We start from the raw sequence: 18,226 nt of genomic DNA, 5'->3' as shown, positions 1-18,226 counted from the left end.
GAGGAGCGTTTCGATTTATTTGAGTCCAATCCTTTTGAAAAATATTTATGCGTTTTCTTTTCTTTTCTGTTTTGTTTTATTTTCTTTTGTATCATTTCTTTAGCTTACTCGATAGTTTATTATTACTTTACTTCTTTGTAATTTTGCTCTTGCCGTTTGTCTGCGGCACAGCGTCCTCGTCGAAGTCCCCATCGCTGTCCTCTTCGTCGTCGGAGTACTCCTCATACATCTGCCCGTCGTCGAACTCGCCAAAGTTCATCTCGGCCTGGAAAAAGTACAACAAATGAGAACCACGAACCGGAAAAGAGAGTATTCACAAGTCAATATTCCATACCTTGCCGCAGACATAGACCGGCCCAGTGCCCTGCACCAGTTTGAAAGTGACTGATCCATTTGGGAACTCCACATTTGGTCTCAGGCTGCGCGTTTCACCGACCTTCAGAACTGCTATCGGAATCTTCACAGTCTTTTTCTCACCATCATCGTTCACGTTTGTCTCCGCCTGCAATTGCGAATCAACTATTATCTTGGCCTTGCTCATCAACAGCCATGCTAAATGCTATACTGTACCTGTACAACATTAAATTCCCCCGTCTTCGCTTCGGATCCAAGGGAGATCTGTTTTATTATCAATTTGTGTGAGTGGACGACGTACTCCTCTGGAATATCGGGTACATCGAACTGTGCGATTGGGTCTTTCTCGCTGAGTGTAACACCTGGAGAATGGAATATAAACCACAAGCAAAAAAATGTAACAAATTTTTCTTTTAGCCGGTCGGCCGGCACTAGGCAGCGCCATTCTGTTTCTGTTTCCACGCTGTTTACATTTGGATACGCCAATGCGCACGAAAATGTAGCTACTTACCATAAAAAGATTCGGACTCCATTTGTAGTTCTTGTATCACACGGTTGTACAGTCAATTATTGAAAGAAATTTTTTGTACTCTTACACGTGCCCGTAATGATGGCGGTGATGATGATATTGAAGCGTTGACTAGGGTTGGCAAACCTTCAGAAACTGACGAGAGCATTTAATCGATATACACGTGAACTTGATGAAAATGGAAATATTTATTTTAAATACATACAGTTCTAACGTGTTTCGCCTCTGTATTAATTATTAATATGTGAAATACTCTTATCAGCCTGTTAAAACCTTTCTCTTCTGTATGACATCTTGCCGATGATTTGCTTCCATCCCTGGTTTTCATGAAAAATCACGTAGAAATCTCATTTTGGGACGTCGTTGACCAATCCGTGATGTAGATCGAAGTCCTGATTGTTTAAATAAACAAATTGTATTATAATAAATTTCAGGAATCTCCAGACTGTACCCAACAATGATTCGGCTAAAGCATGCCGATAAGTGGAGAAACATCGATAGTGACCAACACTACTACCACCCCCGATGTTATCGGTGGTCTTGCACTTCTAGCTACCATTTTGCAAATTTTTTGCTCAACACGTGTTCGACGCTCGATTCTTTTAAATTAATATCAACCAAATAACTGCAATGGCTGAAGAATCATTCTATGGTAAATATAATAGACCTATCCGAGTTCAATTTAATCCTAGTGCAGCTGCAATAGGCGTCTTGAGGTTCGAGTTTTGCATGTGTGAAAGGGCAATGCCAGCTGCAGACGCCGCTTGCCGGTGTTTTTATTCAAGGTTGCCGCTGACTAATTACTGTGTCTGTGCACATATAGTACAGGGCGTACATACAAACCCATAGTAGATACATACATGTGCTCCCCCTTGTTAAACATAAGCGGGTACTAAGAACCAATGATCTAATTTTCAGGTGTTACTTTGACCGCCGAAAGCAATAGCGTGACGTGGGATGTGGACGAGGACTACGCACGAGGCCAGAAGCTGGTGATCAAACAGATTCTGCTCGGCGCGGAAGCCAAGGATAATGAGTTCAACGTGGTGGAGGTGAGTGTGCATAAATTCTGTGTGTATGCGCGCGCCGCATGCGTCTGTCTGCCGACCCGTCTGCCTTTTGGCTCTGCTTCTTCCCCCCTTTTTTTTCCGTGTTTTATGCCGGGGCAAGGACCGGTTTCTCTATTCTCATGGACAAGGGCATGGGTTAGGGTAATTTTTGTCTGTACATCTGCACCGAATGCTTCCCCCCCCATCTCCATCCACCCGACTAATAAGTAACTGTACGCAGATACAAATGCAAATAAAAACACAGACGCAGACACTGATATGGGACTTTAAAGAGGATTATCACACATTTATTGACTTGTGTATTCAATCATCTATCTGGGATATCTTTACCGTTGAATCGGATTCTTTTTCGAGTGATTCCATTAGTTCTGGGAAGCTCTTTGAGAACTTTAGCATCTGACGCGTCGTGCTGTCCATCCTGCAAAGCACCCCTGCTGCCGGTACGCTCCAGTTCCAGCAAATGAGATTGCAGTCGAGCAGCGCAAGGTCTTCCCGCAGCGAAATGAGGTTCTGTAGAGTCGCAGTGGGTTAGTGGAGTGGTGAGGTGACTGGACTGGATGGACGGCATTACTTACCAGCGCTACGGTGGTATCAATCGAACCGATCTCGTCTCCCTTGATGACAACCAACGTGATGGCTCCCTGCCGACCCGTCACGTGGGATAAAATGGCAGTCTTGAGATATTCCGCTGCCGAGTAGTCAACGCTTCCCTTTAGATCGGCCAGGCTTAGCTCCATGCCATTGTACTGCCACAGAGAAGGAAGGAAGTGCAAGCTCGTGGCATATTTAAGTTCCGGTTGATCTAGTCATACCTTTTGGGTCTCCAAATGGAATTGCGGCTTCATGCTCTTGTACAGGAGGAAGAGTGCATTGAAAAGGATGCCCACTACCATGCCATACTCCAGCGTCCAAAACACACAGCACAGGACGGTGACCAGGAAGGGCAGCATATCGCGCTCTACAAAAGATTACAAGTAACATTCAAGGCACTCCTAAGGAGTCCGGTCCTACTCACTCTTGGCTCGCCAGATCTCCGCTATGGTCTCGTATTCCACCATAAAGAGCATGGCTGCTATAATGATGGCCGCCAGCGTAGCCTTGGGGATGTAGGCGAACGTGGAGGTGAGAATGGCGAGGGTCATGAGGACAAGGGCGCCTGTGACGGCGCCACCCAGTGGGGTCTTCACGCCGCTGGCGTTGTTGATGGCTGACCGCGTGAAGGAGCCCGTGATGGGCATCGACAGGAAGAAGCTGCTGAGCACGTTGCTCATGCCCAGAGCAATCATCTCCTGCGAGGCATTCACGATCTTTCCCTTGGCTAAAAGAGCAATCAGTAACGCTTGAAACGACGCCAGTAGCAGTACTCACAGAAAGCCTTTGCCACTGCAACGCTCTCCAGTATGGACAGCAGGGGAATGGACACCAGGGCAGAACCAACGTTCGAGACCATGCCACCGAAGGTAATGGGCTCTCCGGAAGCTGGATCTTGCGTGTGGAATGGCGGCGGCCGGAATGGGGGCAGGCCCGATGTGATGCTGCCGCTCACGAGGAACGGCAGTGACCCGGAGCCGCGGCTCAGCAGGTAGCAGAGAAGGATGCCCACGAACACGGCCACGGCATTGCGTGAGAGCGACAGATACTTCAAGAGACTGCGGTAGCCACAGGGCAAGTCTTTGATTTTCTGCAAGGAAAAATCCCGAATTACACCTTGAGTGGGGTGGGGCGGGGTGGGAATCTCTTTCGGATCTTACCCGCATGAGCAGCAACAAAAGCAATGTGCAGCATCCCAGAATGACATCGTTGCGGCGCGTTTCCTTGATGTGGCCGAAGAAGTGTATCCATGCGTCGAGAAACCCCGTGGAGCTGCTTGATATGCCAAACAGATTGTTGATCTGCCCGCTGGCGATGGTGATGGCGGCGGCCATCGTGAATCCCGTGGTCACCGGCACCGAAATGAAGCGCATGAGCACGCCCAGATTGAGCAGACCCAGCAAAAGGATAATGCAGCCAGACAGGAAGCAGAGAAGGACCGCATTGTCCGGATTGCCGTTCACATAGGGCCGCACCATTAGGGCCATGATCGCCGTGGGTCCCACTGTGATGTCCTTGCAGGTGCCCAGCAATATGTAGACGAAGCCGCCCATGAAAGCCGAGTAGAGGCCGTAGGCGGGGGGCAGATCGGCCACCACCCCATAGGCTATGGCCTGCGGCACAGCCGTGAGGCCCACCGTCAGACCCGCCACAATGTCCATCGGAAGAAAGTTCAGCTGGTACTTCGGCAGCCAATCTGTGACGGGCAGAAAGCGGTGGACGCTCCTCATGCTGCAGCAGCTACGGGCCTTTGTGCCCACGGCCTCGCACACATTCGGCAGGCGCTCCCGATAGAGATCTGGTTCTGGAAGCACATTTGTAGACCAATCAAATAGATACAACATAGGCCTGTGCCTGTCTGCGTCTGTGTGGGGTCCGTCGTGGTCTTGATGTCATGGTGTCTGCGTCATTGCTTGATTGGGGAAAAAGTACAGAGATTCCTAATCGCAGTCACACCCATAATCGCCGGGCCTGATCTTCTGCGGCCTGAAGTGCGCTAATGAATTCCTTCGGCCATTTCGCACCATTCTGTTGTCTTGTGATTTGTGCTGGGGACAGCTTGATGGACAACTTTATCCAAGAGGAAGCGCGCCTGTCTATCAGCGTTCGAAAGCACACACTAGATTATTCTGTCGCCGGGCAAACTAGTCCTCCTGTTTCGCTTTTAATTGGGAATTCCTTTCTATGATATTATGATCCCCTCGCGATGATGGATATGAAAATGTGGGGAAAGGCGTTTATTCTCCTTTGATCTGATAGGCAGGCTAGGCCGAAGCTCTACCTTGAGGGCGGCTGGCACATGTAGCCTGGAGGACAGAATGGTATCCCATTCTAGAGATGGCAGGCTAGGGATCTACTTTCACTGCTAAATGTGTGCTCTCGACGTAGTACGTACCTTCATTATCGCGCATGCTGACAATCTGGACTCGCAAGGGGGAGTGTGGTGGCTTTGAGTTATATTTTACACGTTTCGCTAGATGATTTTAATTAGCAGCCACTTGTTAGTTTCGGTCAGAGGAGGAGGGCCGCCAGATATTTATTTATTGGCACTCAAGTGAGAGTGCAGTTGATAAATTTCTTGTAAGTGGGGTGTAGGGGCCAAACTGAACCGAACCGTTCCGCACAAGCGTGGGCCAGCGAATGGTCAAGCGCAAAAACTATGGCTGAATGCGGGGCCTGGCCCCAGCAGAGCAGCAGAACAGCAGAGACGAGAGACGGTTATCATGGGACGTAGGGTACGGTACGGTTTTGGGGAAGGCGCTCGACGGCGGGTCGACTGACAATGATTAGAGAAGCGATAAAGCCAGCGACCACAGATGTGTGGCTCCATGGTGGCTCCGAAGGGGGGACGGCGCGTATCGTGCCGAGTGCTGTTCGAATAAGAAATTAGAAATGTAGTCTGCAAAGGCAGCAACTGTCTCTGAGCCACTTGAAGCTTGTATCTATCTGTTCCATCAGCATAATCAAACGAATACGACTCCATTCTCTTACGCAGGTCAACACAGTGAAGGACTCTGTGCAAATTCCGATTGCCGTCTTGAAGGCTGGCGAGACGCGCGCCGTCAATCCAGATGTGGAGTTCTACGAGTCCAAGGTCACGTTCAAGCTGATCAAGGGCAGTGGACCCGTGTACATTCACGGCCACAACATCAAGGACGACGTCGAGGTGGTCGACATGGAGGAGGAGGACGAGGAGGACGATGTGGCCGAGGACGAGGAGGACGAGCACCCAAAGAAGCGGGCCAAGATCGAGCAGAACGCCGCAGCCGCTGCCGGCGATAAAAACGCCAAGAACAACAAGAAGAAGTAAACCGGAAAGCAAATCTAAAATCATCGTAAATCGTCAACCATCCATCGATGATGGTTTAAGCTATTCTTCACGTGTAGATTTAACAAGCAACAAAGTGTTTTAGGCCCTATTTTACAATACTATACGATACGATACGATACGATACATACTGAGAATACAATTTAGTTCCTTTTGAACTTTTGAACGAGAACAGCGCCCTCACCTAAACCTAAACAAAAACTTTTAACCACTTATCCTTAACTTTACATTTACATTCAGTTCAAAGACAAAACGTTGTGTGCTCGTCTCGTGTAATCTTAAGCGGAAAGGTCCTTAAACAGCGCCCGGACAGGCACTCCCCAGAAGCATAACTCACTAACCGAACCGAAGACACAGACTTGTACTGTATATACATAAAACGAAACTACAACTAAACTAAACACCTTAAAACCAACACGGAAACCTCCTCCTTCCCCTACTTCATAGATGTGGTATGAAATTAAACTGTCGTCGGTATTTAAATGAAATTTTTCGAGTATTCCTCACATGAATTCGTTTTATTACGCCATCTCAATTTTGGTAGTGCCAGATCTTATCTTATCATCGGGTCGCTGCTATAAAGTGCTATCAAAGTCAGACTGCAAACAATTTCGGGAATGCGTTTACGGATTACGGATTTCTGATTTCGGATTCAGGCCACATTGAAAATGTTTCTACTCTCATCGAAGATTTGGATAGATTAATTCGGCGATGGCATCACCTTGATGCGCTCGAAGCAGTCCTTCTCGAGGGTCTCGCGGTGCTTGGGGTCGGATATCTGGATCAGTTCGTACATGCGCTGGCGCACATTCTTGCCAAACAGCGACGCAATGCCGTGCTCCGTGACGACGTAGTGCACGTGGGCCCGGGAGGTGACGACGCCGGCGCCTGGCTTCAGCGTGGGCACAATTTTGCTCTCTCCATTCTTGGTGGTCGAGGGCATGGCAATGATGGGCACACCCAGGCCGTCCAGACCCTCGGCGGCTCCGCGGATAAAGTCCACCTGTCCGCCGAAGCCGGAGAAGAAGCGCGTGCCAATGGAGTCGGAGCAGACCTGACCAGTCAGGTCCACCTCAATGCAGCTGTTGATGGCCGTCATGCGGGGCTGCTGCTTTACGATGCTGGTGTTGTTCACGTAGTCGATGCCGTACATTTCTAACAGAAGAGGAAGTGGAAATATGTCTTATGTTCGCAGGAATATGTGTGTAGCTTACCGATGAAGGGATTGTCGTTGACAAAGTCGTACAGGGCCTGATCTCCGATGAGGAAGGAACCCACAATCCTTCCCTGATGCATCTTCTTCTTGCTGTTGGTGACGCAGCCCTTCTTGACCAGCTCGACCACTCCGTTGGCAAACATCTCGGAGTGGATGCCCAGGTCCTTGTGGTTGTGCAGGGCGGCCAGAACGGCGTCGGGAATGCTGCCAATACCCATCTGCAGGGTGGCTCCATCCTTGACCAGATTCTCGGCAATCAGTTTGCCAATCTTTTGCTCCACGGCAGAGATCTTTCCAGTGCCGTGCTGCGGCAGGTTGTCGTTCACCTCGACGGCAAAGTCAAAGTGCGATTTGTGGATGATGGCATCACCGAAAGTTCGCGGCATCTTGGGGTTTATTTGAGCTGCACAGAACCAGAATATAATTCACAGCACTCGAGAGGGCTTATCGCTCTGCGAGCCACTTACCAACAATCATCTTTGAGTTGAGCAGAGCCGCGCGGACGCAGTCGACGCTGGTGCCGAGCGAGCAGTAGCCATGGTTGTCTGGCGGCGACACGTGGATTAGGGACACATCGGGCTTGATGATCTTCTTGTAGAACAGCAGAGGAATTTCATGAAGGAAGATGGGCACGTTGTCGCCACGTCCCTCAGCCACAGCTTTGCGAACGTTGGCGCCCATGAACAAGGAGTTGGAGCGGAAAATGTCCTTGTACTCGGGCTTGCAATACTCTCCCGGACCCTCCGTATGCATGTGACAAACGGTGACGTCCTTCAGCTTGTTGCACTTTCCATGCAGAGACATTGCGTTCAGGAGGGCGACAGGTGTGGCGGCAGCCCCCTGGGCAAACACCGTGTCCCCTGGTAAAAGAAGCGAGCAATCATTAACATTTTAGAAAATATTCTCGAAGTTAATTGAAGCTCAGTCGCGTGACTAACTGATTAAGTGAATAACTGATAACAATCGTATCCGCTCCGAGCAGAATCTGCTCTCTAATCTAGCGATCAAAGCTTTCCTTTGTCGTGGCTCTTGAAAGCTCTCAAGATGTTTGTTCGGGTGGGAGGGGGAGTAGAGAGATTGCCGCCTTTGTGTGTTAGTAATAACGGGCCACAGTTCTATAGTGTATGTCGCGTGACCATATTAAATGCTTGTAAATACATGAGAAGCGCTTCCCAGAAAGTGTATAACTATTGAATGATCTATTTCTGCAGCACTCGGTTCTCTATGACATGACCGATGAGACGGGCAATGGCGTCAACACCAATGTGCAGCCCCTCTCTTACGAGCCCCTTTTAACGTCATGACAAATCATCCGATATGTGAAATTCTTATCTGCAGCAGCGGGTCAGCCCCGCCAATTGAAATTATAAGAAAGTTTCCCACATAACCTTGGGACGAGTTTCGGGGAGAACTGGTTCCAGTGTAGGCAATGATTACTATACAAGTGCCAAAATTGTATCTGCCAGAAACGTGCCACACGAAAAAGATTTCCAACCAAATTACGTAGTAGATTTTGCGTGGCCCGTGGCCTGCGTTGGTGAATTTGGCTAAAATTAGAGGCAACGGGACCCAATAGTGACGGCAAGCGAGAGAGCTGCTCGACATATGCATACATACATACGCATACACATATCACACATGCATATGTAGATGATGTTGTTGCTCTTGCTGTGTGGTGGGGTGGTGGTGTGGCGCCCCACACATCAATTTTTATCAATTTGCATGGGCCTGCTGATGAGGGAGGCCTTCGAAGTGCTAAGCATTGATTATTACTCGGTGAATTGTGGGCGGGGAGTGGGGGCTAACGGTCTCAATTGATTGCATGGCAAAAGTCGCCCAATTGCCTAAATTGAAATTAATCAAAGCAATGCTGCGTACGGGGGGTCAGCTGCTTCTGATTATCCTGTTGTTCTGTGACCACAAAGTACGGAATTTATAATTTGCCAAATGACACGAGCACCCACACACACACACACAAGCTAGTTCACCTGCCCACTGATAGTCATTACATAAGAAGCTGTGTTAAATGTTATTAGCTCTTATCAGCACAGCTGCCGACAGCGGCGGCGACGACGATAGCCGGTTGTGTGGATTCCGTTGTGTGTGTGTGTGAGCGACGTTCGTTCTTGCGGCATAAGCTCAGCTTGCTGCTGCTGTTGTAGCTGTTGTTGCTGTTTCAGGCGAGGGTACAAAGTACAACTTTGGCAAACTAAAAATATAATCTACATACGACGCTCCACTGTAGCCACCGTGTATGTACAGATGTACAGTTAATGACCCCCGCCTGCAGTTCGACGGAAATTCTAGATTTGTATGTTGCGGACCACATTTCTAGTAGTATGTAAGGAGGGTAAATAAGTAACTGATAGCTTAAGCACTCAACAATGACGATAATCACGGTCAATTTGATTCTGTCAAAGCTATTGAACACCCTATACGTGCATGTAAGTGCCCTCCCTTGGGCCTTGTGCTCAAAGTAGTCCAACTACTACACACACACCCATGGATTACATTTGCATACGACTGCCACTGCCCTGCTCCGCGTCCCATTTTCATTTCCATTATATTTTCCTAAACAAGCCCACTAGAACGCCAAAACATTACATAACCAAAATCGTTGCCATTCTATATGTACTGAAAACTGAGTTTACGGGTCAGCAGCAAAGGCCAAGGGGCTCTCGTGGGCGCAGCTACAAGGGCAATCCTCTCGGCATGCACTCACCCGACTTGATGCAGGAGACAGCCTCCTCGACCGGAACAATTGGCGGGTCACGGGCGATGGGATGCGACAGCTCACGCACATAGGTGAAGTACGTGTTGTGGGTGGATGCAGCGTTTGGCGATGCTACGGCCAGGAATTTGTTGATCTGGCCAACACGGCGCGCCAGTTGCTTGCTCATGATTGCAGCTATAGAGACACTCTCACGCACTCAAACCGAAAGAACGAACAGGCAAGAGCTTATTAAATCACTTTGTGTTCTGAGATGGCGATGGCAGTCCGTTGAATCGCTGATTGTGCGCTGCCAGTATCAAAACTCTGCGTTGTTGTTGCTCCAGCTGCGCGTTTGCAACTAACGTCGACCGCGAATACCAGGGCCGGAAATTTCCAAGCAAGAAAAGCATGAATTTGTGCAATCGAACGTCCTAGGTCCTCAACCTCCTCGCTGCTCCAGCCACCACGTTCCTTTATTTTGGGGACATTTGTTTAGGATCTACGATTTTTTTGGTTTGTTTGTTTTGGTTTCCAAAATATTACTAAGTTTCAAAGTAGTGTTGTCAAAAAATCCAATAGCGCCATCCAGGGCTGGAAAATACGCCGAACATCGATGGTTTCGCCAGACCATCGATGGTATCGCCCGGCAAATTTAAACTTGTAACTGCAAATATTCAACAAAGTATTTCGTATCTTCAGATGGACGGGCCGATTATCCGGGGAAATATACCATAAACAATACGCACCCGCTATTGGCTGCTGGCTTTAATTAACTTAAAATACAACAGCTCGAAGTGATTTTAAACGAAACGAATGTTTTAAAGCTCAGATGCCTAATGGACATACACAGAACAATAGTTAAAGTGTTTCAACAGCAAAATGTGTTTCTAGTTTGAGCAAAGAATTGTTTGTGTATGTAAAAATAATAAAGAAATATATTGAATTAAATAATGGTTCCAGACGTTTACCAAATTTATATACCAAAGACGTACATACATGCATGTGGCTGGTTGTGGGTTTGCAGTCGGTGGCAACAGCTACAATTGGCGCATATTTGCCACCCACATATCTGCTTGCCACCGCTGTGATCTTCTCCGGCACGTAGGCAGAGGCATTCCACGGCTTCTGTGGATATTGTGGGTTTGCACATGAATGCAAAGAAGTAGAGAAAGGCTCCATCCTGTGCATATGCGCTATACATTTCCTCACTCATGTGCAACCGAGCTGTAGGGTGAAAGTGAATGAGTGCGTGTGTGGATTGGTTCAGCGTTCACTTGGCTTTTATTCGCTAAGATTACTCGTTCAAATGATCAAAAATTCCTAGTACATAAAAGCGCATTCGACTAACAATTAGAAAATAACAGATTACATTAGTTAAATACATTATGTATGTATGTACGTATGTGTATTAAAAAGACCTTATGTAATTTATACAACAAAAGATTTCTATTTACAGGCTTAAAACGTTATATAATAAGTTATCAAAGAGCTAGTTATATTGTTCTAATGCGCTGGGGTTCTAGGCGCATGTGCTATGACTAGTTTATGCGATTTACTGCTTGCTCTCCTGTCTCTACCTCTAAACTCGACCATTTACGAAACGGAGGATTCGGCACATTTTGGGACTACGATAGACGATTCGATTGAGTACTATTCGAGTGAGTTGTATAAGTATTAATATGAGTCGTAAGCGTTGCTTGGGACCTTTTCGCCATTAATGTGGACGGAGCCCAAACAATACAAAGTAATTTTTACCAAACCGAAGAGCAAACAGCACAGAAAGGATTCGAATATGGGGGGTTTCGAGTTGTTTTGGTTGGCATATGGCCGGTGACTAGAGGAGGATTACTTATACTAGGAATTTGTGCCGCGCCCGTGGAGGGTCTTTGGAGGCGCAACTGATGCACAACTTGTCTTGGCTTCGATTACTTGCGGTTAGGTTACTTCACTGATACACAGTGCATAATCTGGTTGAGTGTTACCATATTTAAGGCTACTTCCTAATAGCTCTAACTAGATATTATACTCGTATTCAATGCTGGAGCTTAGTCCTTTGGCCTCCTCCTCTACCGCGTTGGCAGCGTCATGTTCAGACACAGTTCATGGTCTCGCAGGTCGCCCCATCCGCCGTTGCCCTTGCGCAGCTTGGTCTTCTTACTCAGACTGGGCACCGTCAGGGTGAGCGAGCGGGGAAAGAGCTGATGCGAGTTGCGAGCTATCTTCAGAACGTGCTGAACCTTCGAGATGACTTGGTTGGACTCGCAGTTCTTATTCTTGTGATGAACGCCACTGCAAAAGAGAAATTGCTTAGATTAAAAATGGAAGCACAGGGCTCTCTCTTGCTCACCATTCGCCAATGTGAAAGACTCGCGGGCCCTTGATTATCATGGCATGCAGCTTGCGCTGCAGGCACTGCTGGGAGACGTGCTGCAGCGACCAGTCCCAGTTGTAGTCGTCGTAAGTGCAGAAATGACGGGCGCACCTCCTTATGTTCGTCCAGGTGGTGCGGTTAAAGGCGAAGCCCATGTTGTGCTTGCTGCTCACCCACGGCATGACCTCGACCTGTCGACGGGAGAGACGGGAAGAAGGGGGATTCGGGTTAAGTACGCAAATATCGACAATCGTTTAAAACGAACAAATTGAAACAGATTTGAAAGGAGCGGATAGGGGCGGAGGCAGAGGGGGTTGGGCATGCAAATTTCATTCGTTCAAACAGGACTAACTCTTACTACGATTTGTGTGTTGCCAAATGAAGTCAATTTAGTGTTTAGTAAGTCGCAAATTGGGACAAGTTAGGCCCAAGTGGTATCAAACACGCACTGCCTTCGTTTCCGTTGGTGAAGCAGTGATTAGGATTAGGCAGTGATTCGGAACGATGGATAATGTAACGATGGGGATACACGCCATACCAAATACCTTGCGATAGTCATTGATGATGCTCTGGCTATCAATCTTCACGAGCCGCACGCGTGCGTGTATCTGGAGGGCAGAGCAGGTACGGGCAGATACGGTCAGATACGGGCGGGGCAGAGATGTGGCATGCCATCGCGGGACACATAGACAAGTTAATTAACACAACGCAACAGTATAGCAATGCATAGCAGTACACAAAAATTGAACAGGAAGCAAAGAACGGAAAGGTACAAACGGTATAAACGGTACATGCAAAAGTGCCAAAGCGCGGGGATGAAGGAGGATGGGTAGCAATCTACACGGCCAATAAAGTATTCGTGTGTCGCCTCCGGGATGTCTTTGCAGCACCTTGAAGGGTGGGCGGCCTCTCAATGTCCTACAAACGCATCCCAGTGCAAACAGTCAGTGCTCAAATTGTGCTCAAACTAGGGACAGGACGATACGATGGATACGCAGGTGCAGTTTTAACTAGAAGGAACTTGGAGGCCAGCCTGGAGCATGTGCTAGCGGTGGTGTGGTGGCTACCTTCTGATAGACGGAATACAATGACGGCAGGACATGATAGTTCCATGTTTGTGCACCATTTTTGTTGTTGTTGTTATTGTTATTGTTATTGCTATTTGGCTCGTTGTTGGTGTCGGAGGATGTGGCGGCTGAGGAGGCGGTGACAGTGTTGATGTGGTTGCTTCGCATGTTATTTGATTTATTATTCTTATTGTTTTTATTGTGATCTTTCTTGTTGCTATTATTGCTGTTGATGCTGTTGGTGGTGTCGCCCACATAGACTTTGGCGTTGTTGTTTCTGAATGATGTCGTTGATGATTGCGCAGATGATGTGGAAGAAGAGGAGGACGACACGGCTAATTGCATTGAGTTTCTATTGTTGTTGTTATTATTATTATTGTTGTTGTTGTTATTATTATTATTCCTATTGTATCCTAATAGACTGTTTGTCGAGATCAGCGAGGAAGCATAGGATTTCTTGTTAGTCTGCGTGCCAGAATTCGGAATAGAACAGAGATATATAGTATATATATGATATTGAAAATACAATAATAATAATACATGATATATGTTTGTATGTAAGTAAACAAAAGTATAAACACACACAGTCATGTGTGTACGCATGTAGGCGGGGGCACTGTGGGTGTGGGTGTTGGTGGATCGTGAATTTACCCTCTAGAACCCGTGCCGTTTATCGGCCACTAGCTAGTCACTCAACTAGCTACCAGGTAAGCGACTAAAATGCACTATTTCTGCATCTAGCTAATCGAACGATAATCGTTGGGGAACTAGTGCTCCTTGCTAGGACGTGTGCGTGTGATGTGTTCAATTCAAATTCAAATTCAACCAGTGACGGTCTGGTACTAGAGGGTATATTCCATGGAATAGCCAACCCATTCGGCATGGATCGGCCTCATGTTTCCATCCACTCCAAATTGCATTATGATTGTCGATACGTTCGATGTGTGGGCGCGTGTGAGTATGTGCGTGTGTGTCTGGTAGCAACAGAAGCGTTAAGTTGTTCTTGAAACATAAATATACAAGTACTTAAAATAGGGTAAGGCTCGAAGCGCTCTATCTCATTGGCTTTCTCATTCGGCCGCTCGATGCGCCACTCAAAAGATTTCTTAAGGCAAGCTCTAGCGTAAGGAAGGGAAGGGACGCGTTGCCCCTCCAGTTCTCACCTTGCTGTGGTAGGTGTAATAGTTGAATGTCTTCAGATAGGTGCCCAGGGACAGCACGTTGCACTGGGGGCACAAGTCTTTGGTGCGCTTCTGCATCATGGCCAGCAGATAGAGAAAGTCCTCCGCCACATAGTGGTCCTCCTCGAGGAACAGGACCAAACCTAATGCCGGAAAAAGGATCTGAAGTGGGACTGCCCTCAAAGTGATCCTTGCTACAGCATACCTGTGTGAAAGCGGGTCACCTCCAGCTCGTTGAACACTCTGTTCGCCTTCCAGATCCAGTGGTGCTTCGTCTGCGTGAACTTCGCCTCCCGATAATGCCCATAGAGATCCGGATAAAGAGCGTTGTTGCAGTTTCTGATCATGGCCCTATTGGATCGGATAAGTTATTCCACGCCGCTTTGGTTCACAAGGATATACTCACTGATCCTTCTTGATATTCCTGGGGCAGTCGTTGGGATCCACGCCTGGATACTCGTGGGGATGGGTCTGAATGGAGTAGGGATAGAAGATCTGAAGCACCTTGCAGAAGTCTATCTGCTGCACCAGATCGTTGATGTCCTCGTCGTAGTAGTCGTGCGAGAACACCAGCAGCACCTTGGTAATGTCCTGCGCCTGCGCCAGGCTCACAATCAGATGCCGCAAGTAAGTAATCCTCGTGTGCACCTGTAAGAATTCCACCACGTTGATGAGGACATTCTTTAGCTGTGAGTGGGTCCCGCACTCACCTGGACTACAATTATCACAGAGTCGTTTTGCAGAGGACCGAATGTGTCCTCGTTAAGCACCAGCTGCATGTCGTTGTATCTCACGATTTGACGCTTTATTTCCGATATGTTCGGCGGATGGTAGACGTCAAAGCTGATTGTGGTTGCAGTGGCCGCTCCGGAGCTGCTCGTGTTTAGGAGCAGAGCTAAAAAGGGAGTGGATCAGTGGATGGTAATTAGATATACTTTACATTTTCTACTCACGGGCCCCGCCCATCGCTCCGGTTACAGCGGCGGTGCTGTGATTGCGCGAGTGCGGCGTCAAGTACTTGTGCAGTGTGGCGGGTACCATGGCCAGGATGGCATCATCCGAGTCATTGGTGACTGCATCTCCCAGCACAGTGTCCCTGGACTCCACTGTAGAAAGGAAAGGACAACACAGGACATTAGTTTGTCGAATGAAGAGCGTATTGCAGGTCTTACGATAGTTAAAGTTGTGGTACTGCAGCAGGCCAAAGATGCAGAGCGCCAGTAGAAATATACTCCGCATATAGAAGTTGTTGCGCTTCCGTCCCATCGATCCGGTGTTGGGCAGTGGTATCAGAATGCGACCTTTTTATTTTTTGGTATATCAAACTAAGTAATGAATAGCTTGCTTCGATTCGAACGGGGCTCTGTGCGATTACCTCTCATTTTGGACCTGGTATCTCTGCCTTTCTCGCGTTCTCTCACTCTCACTCTCAATCAGTGTCTGTGGCTGGCTCTGGCTCTGGGGCTGAATAGCTCACTAAAGCGAAGAATGCTCACTGGGTGCGCACTTTCATCTCGAGATCGCCATCTGGAAAGAAGGATGTAATAACAATCAATTGCATTACTGCTGGGCTGGGCTGGACTGGGCCACTTTCGATAACCATTTCCTTTGTGGGGCTACACCACTCTCTACACTCTTGAGATTCTGGATTCCAAGTGCCCAATTAATGGGACCCTGGGCCCTAATCCGATCCAAACAATCCACACAATGGCAAACGGAATGGGAATGCTAATCAGAAAAGTAACGACTACCCCACATTCAATTACGGCCAGCCTGGCCTCCGCTTCTCCACGATCTCGGATCCATTTTGATCGTATGTCGTCGTCGTCGTCGTACGTCGCTTGGGCACTCACTTGAGTTTAAATAGCAATGGAGGAGACTCACGTAGCCCCATCACGCCGCCCCATGGAGAGCAGAGCCTGTAAAGTGGGCGGTTTACGGCCTCGAGGCAATTGGCGTAAAAATAGATTTGGCTGGCCCAGCGAACTGTTTCATTTGTGGAACATTCCGCGTACAGAAAGCCCCTGAGAATCATTATTTTTCGCGTATGCCTGGTTCCCCCCGAACCAATTCCTTCAGTGAATTCCCTAGAATCGGGATGGTCTGGTCGGTGGCCAGTTGTGGGCGGTTTGAAGTAGAATAGAAAGGTCTCACACTGGTCGCTTGTGTATTTTGATCTATTTTTACATACAATCGAACGACTAATTACAGCCGTGTATTAAGAATATCAATATATATATATTATTCCACTCTGCGTCAGACAAACGAACGTAAACTATCCCAATTAAATGGTAAATAAAATCAATGACTGTTCCTCCTCTATAATCATATCCCTCCCGTACCCCGGGCCAACATTAACTACCGTTAATTGGGGCGTCCGACAGACGACCCACAACGAGAATTTGACTTTGAATCAAAGTTCAGGCAGCAGTCGAAGGTGAAGGGGAAATGCTGCCTTCTTCAAGTGCATGGGGTGGCGGGGCCCCCTCCCAGTGCTCCACACACAGAAAAAAACACACTGTGGAGGGGGAGGGCCGGGCCGGGGTGACGAACAGGTATTTTCGGTTTAGTTGTTACGAAATTTGATGGCAAAACCAGGCCAAAACCAAAACAAACCCGAAACTCACAGACAAATGCGCCATTTACTTTGCATTTTTGTATACTACACACTCGTATTTGTTGTTGGCTGTTCCTGCTTTTGTTGCTGCGGTGCGGTGCTAATAAATAAATACCTGAACACTCACCTTTGGTTAGATATCCGCGTCCGCGGACGGAGCACGGGACTCCATTTAGCGTCATTGCTGTAGTGTTGTTATGGTCGCGACTCGCGACTTTACTACGGGCAATCCAATCGATTTTTCAGACGCCCCCCAAGTCAAAATGCAGCGTAACGATTTTGCTTGCTCTCGAGTCCGTGTCGCTGGGCTGCCGCAACGACAATTTCAATCACAATTTCTGCTTTAGGCATTTCGGTTGGGCAGAAGGTTCTTTCAGATTCGGGGCACTTCTTTTGTTAAATCATCGCTGATTATCTAGCTCTGATGGCTCTTGTTATCATTGAGATTCGTTTTCTTCATGCACTTACGGTACACATACATACTCGCAGCTGCTACTGCGGCTGCTGCGGCTACACACACGCACAGCACACAGATAGGCATCTTTTCACATTGTTTGCATTTGTATTGTACGCTTTGGCTGATTATTTAAGCGTTTTTTATGTTAATTCGTGTATTTGAGTTTTCACTTTCGTTAGCCAGAAACACGCACCGCACCGAATTTCAGGCCAACATCAATGAGCGGAAATTATACATTTTGTATATATGTATTGATTTTGTATGATTTTTATATTTTAATGGTCGATTCGATGCAGAGAAGCGCGCAGAGCGAGCAGTTCAATTTATTTCAATTCAAGTTCTCTTTGTTAAATTCAACACTTAACGTTGTGACTAAACGTTCACAGTTAGTTAGTTACACTAAACTAAGACTTACACTAAAGCACAGCTGTTTGCGCGTTGTTTCACTATCACGCCACCTAGAGGCATTTTAGTGGAAAGTAGGTTTTTGATGTTAAGCAGCCCTGGCATACTCTGTTTTAATGTTAAATTTAAGGATTTTCTCTTATCTGCAAAAATAAATTCGAATACAAATTCAATTAACTTTAACTCATTACGAAAAATATTCCGGACTTCCTATAATAATCAGTTATTTTAATTAGATATTGCTGCGATCTCTGCTCTAATATTGTTTTTTCAAAATAAAAGTATATTACCGCCAAATTTGTTCCACTTATCGCACAAAAATACCGA

At 47.4% G+C, this 18,226-nt stretch overlaps 5 protein-coding genes across 7 annotated transcripts; 1 reads left to right on the top strand and 4 right to left on the bottom strand.

Annotated features, from left to right (window-relative positions):
• Nucleotides 1-57: 57 nt before the first annotated feature.
• On the bottom strand, nt 58-947 carry LOC6594802 (nucleoplasmin-like protein). The gene is made up of 4 exons (XM_002020447.2): nt 866-947; nt 571-716; nt 335-502; nt 58-265 (listed from the first exon to the last, which is right to left on the bottom strand). The coding sequence occupies exons 1-4, from the start codon at nt 885-887 to the stop codon at nt 128-130; spliced, it is 474 nt and encodes a 157-aa protein (XP_002020483.1). The 5' UTR covers nt 888-947; the 3' UTR covers nt 58-127.
• Nucleotides 948-1,455: 508 nt separating this feature from the next.
• On the top strand, nt 1,456-6,360 carry LOC6594965 (nucleoplasmin-like protein). The gene is made up of 3 exons (XM_002020448.2): nt 1,456-1,535; nt 1,802-1,935; nt 5,540-6,360. The coding sequence occupies exons 1-3, from the start codon at nt 1,514-1,516 to the stop codon at nt 5,852-5,854; spliced, it is 471 nt and encodes a 156-aa protein (XP_002020484.1). The 5' UTR covers nt 1,456-1,513; the 3' UTR covers nt 5,855-6,360.
• Nucleotides 2,211-5,478, bottom strand: LOC6594966 (sodium-independent sulfate anion transporter). Of its 2 annotated transcripts, XM_026984479.1 has the most exons (7): nt 4,940-5,477; nt 3,705-4,348; nt 3,322-3,634; nt 2,969-3,271; nt 2,766-2,911; nt 2,529-2,699; nt 2,211-2,463 (listed from the first exon to the last, which is right to left on the bottom strand). In XM_026984479.1, the coding sequence occupies exons 1-7, from the start codon at nt 4,953-4,955 to the stop codon at nt 2,257-2,259; spliced, it is 1,800 nt and encodes a 599-aa protein (XP_026840280.1). In that variant the 5' UTR covers nt 4,956-5,477; the 3' UTR covers nt 2,211-2,256. The 2 variants fall into 2 exon arrangements, with proteins under 2 accessions (XP_026840280.1, XP_026840279.1); XM_026984478.1 differs by having other exon boundaries at nt 3,705-5,478.
• Nucleotides 6,361-6,369: 9 nt separating the features above from the next.
• LOC6594967 (4-hydroxybutyrate coenzyme A transferase) lies at nt 6,370-10,230 on the bottom strand. Its single transcript, XM_002020450.2, has 4 exons — nt 9,811-10,230; nt 7,556-7,948; nt 7,087-7,491; nt 6,370-7,027 (listed from the first exon to the last, which is right to left on the bottom strand). Exons 1-4 carry the CDS (start codon nt 9,986-9,988, stop codon nt 6,573-6,575), a joined length of 1,431 nt encoding a protein of 476 aa, XP_002020486.1. The 5' UTR covers nt 9,989-10,230; the 3' UTR covers nt 6,370-6,572.
• An 833-nt stretch (nt 10,231-11,063) lies between these two features.
• On the bottom strand, nt 11,064-17,809 carry LOC6594968 (alpha-1,6-mannosyl-glycoprotein 2-beta-N-acetylglucosaminyltransferase). Of its 2 annotated transcripts, XM_026992656.1 has the most exons (11): nt 17,165-17,809; nt 15,796-15,947; nt 15,593-15,721; nt 15,374-15,526; nt 15,131-15,315; nt 14,827-15,068; nt 14,626-14,771; nt 14,403-14,563; nt 13,240-13,704; nt 12,149-12,363; nt 11,064-12,090 (listed from the first exon to the last, which is right to left on the bottom strand). In XM_026992656.1, exons 2-11 carry the CDS (start codon nt 15,800-15,802, stop codon nt 11,868-11,870), a joined length of 1,926 nt encoding a protein of 641 aa, XP_026848457.1. In that variant the 5' UTR covers nt 15,803-15,947; nt 17,165-17,809; the 3' UTR covers nt 11,064-11,867. The 2 variants fall into 2 exon arrangements, with proteins under 2 accessions (XP_026848457.1, XP_026848461.1); XM_026992660.1 differs by lacking the exon at nt 13,240-13,704 and having other exon boundaries at nt 17,165-17,796.
• Between the last annotated feature and the right edge of the window lie 417 nt (nt 17,810-18,226).

Source organism: Drosophila persimilis, unplaced genomic scaffold (genome assembly GCF_003286085.1).
Source record: "Drosophila persimilis strain 14011-0111.01,24,50 unplaced genomic scaffold, DperRS2 tig00000000-arrow-pilon, whole genome shotgun sequence".
Classification (NCBI taxonomy): Eukaryota; Metazoa; Arthropoda; class Insecta; order Diptera; family Drosophilidae; genus Drosophila; species Drosophila persimilis.
The sequence above is the reverse complement of the archived record's forward strand: the minus strand, read 5'-3'. Positions and strand labels throughout refer to the sequence as shown.

What these genes read in the sequence shown, in the direction of transcription:
- LOC6594966 (XM_026984478.1), bottom strand. Translation starts at nt 4,388, where the DNA reads ATGTTGTATCTATTTGATTGGTCTACAAATGTGCTTCCAGAACCAGAT. An exon ending in TCCATTTGGAGACCCAAAAG is followed by an intron (nt 2,700 to 2,765) that starts GTATGACTAGAT and finishes TCTCTGTGGCAG; the next exon opens with TACAATGGCATGGAGCTAAG. An exon ending in TTGATACCACCGTAGCGCTG is followed by an intron (nt 2,464 to 2,528) that starts GTAAGTAATGCC and finishes GCGACTCTACAG; the next exon opens with AACCTCATTTCGCTGCGGGA.
- LOC6594967 (XM_002020450.2), bottom strand. Translation starts at nt 9,988, where the DNA reads ATGAGCAAGCAACTGGCGCGCCGTGTTGGCCAGATCAACAAATTCCTG. An exon ending in CAACTCAAAGATGATTGTTG is followed by an intron (nt 7,492 to 7,555) that starts GTAAGTGGCTCG and finishes GGTTCTGTGCAG; the next exon opens with CTCAAATAAACCCCAAGATG. An exon ending in CAACGACAATCCCTTCATCG is followed by an intron (nt 7,028 to 7,086) that starts GTAAGCTACACA and finishes CTCTTCTGTTAG; the next exon opens with AAATGTACGGCATCGACTAC.
- LOC6594968 (XM_026992656.1), bottom strand. An exon ending in GTACCACAACTTTAACTATC is followed by an intron (nt 15,527 to 15,592) that starts GTAAGACCTGCA and finishes TCCTTTCTACAG; the next exon opens with TGGAGTCCAGGGACACTGTG. An exon ending in ATTACACCTACCACAGCAAG is followed by an intron (nt 13,705 to 14,402) that starts GTGAGAACTGGA and finishes TCTGGCACGCAG; the next exon opens with ACTAACAAGAAATCCTATGC.
- LOC6594802 (XM_002020447.2), bottom strand. Translation starts at nt 887, where the DNA reads ATGGAGTCCGAATCTTTTTATG. An exon ending in GGGAATTTAATGTTGTACAG is followed by an intron (nt 503 to 570) that starts GTACAGTATAGC and finishes TCGCAATTGCAG; the next exon opens with GCGGAGACAAACGTGAACGA. An exon ending in CGGTCTATGTCTGCGGCAAG is followed by an intron (nt 266 to 334) that starts GTATGGAATATT and finishes TACTTTTTCCAG; the next exon opens with GCCGAGATGAACTTTGGCGA.
- LOC6594965 (XM_002020448.2), top strand. Translation starts at nt 1,514, where the DNA reads ATGGCTGAAGAATCATTCTATG. An exon ending in GGCTGAAGAATCATTCTATG is followed by an intron (nt 1,536 to 1,801) that starts GTAAATATAATA and finishes TCTAATTTTCAG; the next exon opens with GTGTTACTTTGACCGCCGAA. An exon ending in ATGAGTTCAACGTGGTGGAG is followed by an intron (nt 1,936 to 5,539) that starts GTGAGTGTGCAT and finishes TCTCTTACGCAG; the next exon opens with GTCAACACAGTGAAGGACTC.